Raw genomic sequence first — 5236 nt, 5'->3', positions numbered from 1 at the left:
AGAACCCAAGACTACCAGCCCAGAGATGGTCCCACCCACAAGGGGCCTTTCCCCCTTGATCACTAATTGAGAAAATGCCTTACAGTTGTATCTCATGGAGGCATTTCCTCAACTGAAGCTCCTTTCTCTGTGATAACTCCAGCTGTGTCAAGTTGACACAAAACTAACCAGTACAGAGGGGTAAGAGGCACAGGGCAGAGAATAGCAGACTGGGGTAGGCTAAACATGTGAAGTGGGCAACCCAAGCATGATGAATACAAGTCTGGCGGCACACATCTGCAACCCCTGTCACTCGGGAGGATGGAGAGTTCAAGGCCAGCATAAGCAATTCCATTGGCCGCCCCTCCAGCACAAATTCAACACCAGCTTGGCCTACATTGTGAGTTCCAGGCTGCCCAGCACCGGCAGAAGGTGGAACCAGAGAGGTGACACTGAAAAGTGTCACTCCCACAGAACCAACATTATCAGACATACTCAATAAAACTTCAGAAATAGGCTTAGGGTTAAGGAAAGGCAGATGGCAGACACTCACTCATGGACTCTGTTGTCACCATAGAGATCACTCAGGCCAAAGCTGATGTAGTGCCAGTGCTCAGGGATGTTGGCAGAAGGACTCCCCATGTTCCTGTACATGCTAACATAGTCCAAGGGGTCCGGACCACCCAACCTGCAAAAGACAAAACACAAGGTGTCAACATAAGCCTGGAAACCAGGAAAAAGCAACTAAAGAGGCTCTGTTCTACAAGCCCGAGAGCCCCGTGCTAGGGGAAGCTAGAGTGAGATACCTAAAGGGAGGCACAAAAGGTCTCTGTAGAGATGAGCCAAAGGAAAGCAGCCGAGGCTGTGTGGCTGGCTCCGCGTGTGCAAGGTGCTCCCTTCTCTTCCCTCCAACAGGCAGGGCCTCTTTTAGAAGGAAAACAGACGTGGTGGTTGCCCGTTTCGCTTTTGCCTGTTTCAAGTTCTGACTCCAGATGGAGTGAATTTCTCTATGTCAACATGCCAGGCTTCAAGGTAAGGGACATCAGTCAATCAGTAGCTCCTGTTGAATGACTGTCCAGAGCATGCCCAGTGGATATCATTCCTGAAAGTGCAGGTTCCACTCTGCACCTGACTCTTAGAACAGCGAGTTTCTAGAAGACTGTACTGTGTCTTCTATCATTGTTTCTTCTAGATACACACAAAGCTGCCAGTCTGCACAGATCGTGACCTATATGCCACAGATCAAAACTTAGTTGCTGCAAGTGACACAGGCCAAACCTTGGCTCGCTCAGCTCTGCACAGAGCACTGCAGCATGAGCCAGGCTGAGCCCCGTGAGCACCTGCATTCTAAAGAGTAAGCCGGGAGGCACTGGGCTCAAAGGAAGAGCTGGGACATCTCACGATTTGAGGCTCCTAAGGATCACATTAAATTTCCCATAAATCCAGCAGAGAAGTAGTTGAAGATTGAATTCAACAAAAGCTCTTTTAGCAATTAGTGTTTAAGAAAACCAAAACAAACAGCAACATCTAAAACCTGCGTTCCCTCGGAATGGACAGGAAAACACAGTAGACTTGTAAAGCACACTAAATGAAACCCCTCAGCAGAAGAAAGTGTGCAGTGAGCCCATAAACTCGGTATTTGAGCCGCCTCACGTGGACCACTCCACAGACCACAGAGTGGAGCTGGCCTTTGCCTGCCCCTGGAACATGGACAGGAGTGCACTCTGCAAGTGGGCTAAACTACTGAGGGAAAGCTAACGACCAAATAAAAGACATAGTACAAGAGATCCCAGCAAGTGTGCCAGGACCATGCAATTCAAACCCTATTTTAAAACCAGTAAGTCTGGCTTCATCCTCTTTGCCAGGATGTTACTAGCCTTTGTTGAAATCCTTATTCTTGGGGGAGGGGGGGAGGCTAAGTTATTTATAGAAGTCATAAGAAAGAAAGTCACTAAAATAGCTTAGGATCTGCCTGATGGAGTTAGGTAAAGGGACAAATCTCTATGTCTTTAACTGTGATTTCACCAAATCATTTGACTAAACCCATAACCAGCTGGATTTAGAAATGGTTTTGGGATGGAAAGAGGAAAGAAAGGGACCCCATTAAGGCTATATAACCCCAAAAAAGAAAGATTCCATATTCTCCCCCAACTTCCTGCTGCAAATCTCCAACAGCCCTTGATGCGGCCTACGTCCGTCCAGCAACGAGCAGTTGCACTGTGCTTTCTGTCCTTTGCCCGCCTGCTGGCATGCTGCAGCTCCCGCAGACAGCCTCCCAAGAGAGGTCACATCAAGAAGAGGCTTTAAGAAGAGTCACAGAATGGCCATGAATCAAGCAAAGTTAGCCTTATACTCGCAGTCAGATGAATGGGGGAAAAAAATCAGATTTTACACTTAGGAAGAGATGCGGTCCAAGGGCCCAGGGCATCCCTTACCTTAATTCCCAGAACACTTTATTTCTTTCTCTCTATAGGGTAGTTAGTTGCAGGACAAGACACCAGGCTCTGCCTCCCTACTTTCATTCTGTCTTGCTCAGATATCTCAACTATCAAACAGCCGGAGTTTTCCTGGTGGTCAGGGACCACTAGCTAAAATGCTACCCCTCAAACCCCCAAAAAGCCCATAGCCAGACCCAAGCAGTGTAGTCAGTCATACTGCTGAGAGAACTGAAGGGGCTGGTAAGATCCTACACATGAGGGATCGAATAAACTTCAATATCTCAATTCTGCAAATCCCTCTGAGTCTTAGAAAGAACCAGTTCCTAAGCTGGTCCCTCTTAGATTCCTGCGTCTAGGTAGCATTTCTTACTTCACAAAGAGTTGTACATGCCTTTTCATTTGTTACCACATGCTGGTCTACCTCTGGGGATACAGCCTCACTGCAAGCTTATGACAGAAAGAAAATAGTTTAACTACCCTTGGCCTTTGCTTCCATACCTCTTACATGCAACTCTGTCTTGATGGCCATGTAGGGGACATCAAACCAGGTGCCCCCTATTCTGCACAGGGACTTTCCCTCACACTTAAACAAGATCAGAGCAAACAGTATGGCAAGGTCAGCCCCGTTTTTCTCATGACATGGGACAAGTTCATCACAACTAATACAGAGGTGCCATTGAAATGGGTGATTAAGTTAGCAAGAGCCGCTACCCACTCGGAAGCAGTCTTCGAAACACTCGTCAGCCAGGAACTAGGCTGCCCTGCACAGATGCCTTGCCAGCATGGCTCCTGGCTACCCGGACAGGCTGGTCCCCAGACCCTCCTGGCTGTCAGTTTCCTTTGCATTATTCTTCCACTGACACGGGGCGGGAAGGGGGGGGGGGTAACTTCAGCCCTCTACAGCCTATCTCCCATCTCCAGAGGCAATAAGAGGATGCCACATAGGAAAAAGATTCAGCTTTAAAGGGTGTGTAACCTGCAAAGGCATCCCTCACTTCAGGACCACCTTTTGCCAATACCCCAAGACAAGGAACTTTTCAGGATCTACCGAAAGGGGTCATCTAATACAACGACTGCCTGCGTGAATGTGGCCACCTCTGAATCTATTTTTGGTCCAGAAAGACCACAAGGACTTGTCTCATAACACCTGTTTTGTCTGAAGGCTGACTGAAGAAACAGGTTGCAAACAAGAATAGGAGACGAGAAAGTGCCATTTCTACCCCCAAAGACAGCCAGCCCATTTGGAAACTGATCTTTTACTGGGCATCTTTAAACTTCGGCTGAAATCACGAAGACAAGACAGGAGGAAGCGCTTCTTCATTCCTCCTGCCCACTCAGGTCTCTGTCACGCACCTGGTGGCGAGCTATGATTCCCTTCAATCCCGAGCCAATGCTTGGCTCTCCCGAAACCTGTTCTTAACTAAGGTCCTAAAGCTAAAGCAGCTGCAAAGCCAGAGAAGCAAGCTCTGCAGAGAGAAAGAGAACTGTGCAGAGTAAGCAAAAAGTTTATCTGGAAGAGCTGCTCTGTCAAACTTCAAGAGCAGCAGCTTCGCACTGAATGACAGAAGCTCCTGCGCTCCGGAAGGTCCCGAAAGAAGACTGAAAGAAGGCCTCTCCTCAAACTCTTCCCTCATCAAAGGCACAATGCCCTCATCTTGCTCCCTCCTAACCCACAGGGGCGTCCTGGTTCCCGGACCGCCCTAGACTACGCGGTCTTGTGCCCTCCAAAGCCCTCTCAAATGCTCTCCAGGCCCCGCCTCACTCCCCACCCCCCATCCCACCCCAGCCGCCCCCTGGCTCCCCCAAGCCCACTAATGACCCACCACAGGCGCCCCCTCCTTTCTCCACGTTTACAGTTCGCGCTCACAGTCCCCCCTCCGCTTCTGTGTACACCCCCAGTTCTCGGTTGTCCTAATCCGGGTTAACCCCTCACTACTCAAGGGATCCATTAACCCTTTGTCCCCATTCCCAACTTCTGTCCTAACTCCTTCCACAGCACCAGGAAGCTCCTGGTTCCCCAGTACTTAAACCGTTTTCTTCCTCCCCCTTCTGCAAATTACTTCGTCCCCGGTGCTCGAAGCTTTCCCGGCCGGACCCCGTCCTCCCGAGGCCCCGAGCATACCAGTACTTGACGATAGCGGTAACCTGGAGCGGGTTCGGCTGGTCAGGGTAGAGGCGGCGACACTCTCCGTAGATGGCGTGCAGTCCCGGGGGAAAGAGTGAAGCAAAGGCCGGAGGGGCACTAGGGCCAGAGGCCGGGGGCGCGGCGGGACCGGGGGCGACGCTAGGCCGCAGCTCCGCCATTGGGGCGCGTAGGGCGCGCGGAGAACCCGGGAGGGTAGAGGAGGGAAAGCGCCCCTACGGGCCAGCGGACCCACTGTGGATGAGACTCCCCGAGGCGATGGGGGCTACAGCGAGGTCTAACTCCGCGCCTGCGCACGAGGCTCCGTCCGCCCAAGCCGGAGCCTTCAAGACGTCGGCCAGAGGATGCTGTGGGACCGCGGGGAGCTCCAGGGGGCGGGGCGTCAGCGTGCCCTTGCCGGACACTTATTGGCTAGTGTCTTTGCCAGTCACAAGTGGGGAAGGCGTGACTTGACAATAGACTCCGCCTCCCTGCCCCTGGGTTGGGAGCGTCCCAAGGATCTTGGCCTCCCCCTAGTGTTAGGAGGAACCCAGTTTAGAACAGAGACTTGGTACCTTGAGGTCCTATGAAAGCTCTACAAAACTACTAAGAAGCGCTTAACATTGTTTTGCTAATACACGATTTTAAGATAAGCTTGACAACTAATTCATTAGACTGTATGTCATTATTATTAATA

General features: G+C 50.9%; 1 protein-coding gene across 2 annotated transcripts in view; it reads right to left on the bottom strand.

Annotated features, from left to right (window-relative positions):
• Sufu (SUFU negative regulator of hedgehog signaling) overlaps positions 1-4925 on the bottom strand; it is a 91392-nt gene extending 86467 nt beyond the window's left edge. For both annotated transcript variants that reach the window (XM_021151827.2, XM_021151826.2), the window contains exons 1-2: positions 4540-4925; positions 533-667 (exon numbers count right to left, since the gene is read on the bottom strand). In XM_021151827.2, the coding sequence (XP_021007486.1) occupies positions 533-667; positions 4540-4721 (317 nt within the window). In that variant the 5' untranslated portion in view covers positions 4722-4925. The remainder of the gene's footprint in view (positions 1-532; positions 668-4539) is intronic.
• Between the last annotated feature and the right edge of the window lie 311 nt (positions 4926-5236).

This window comes from Mus caroli, chromosome 19, assembly GCF_900094665.2.
Source record: "Mus caroli chromosome 19, CAROLI_EIJ_v1.1, whole genome shotgun sequence".
Lineage (NCBI taxonomy): Eukaryota > Metazoa > Chordata > Mammalia > Rodentia > Muridae > Mus > Mus caroli.
Note: the sequence above shows the minus strand (reverse complement) of the source record. Positions and strands in the feature narration are given on the sequence as shown.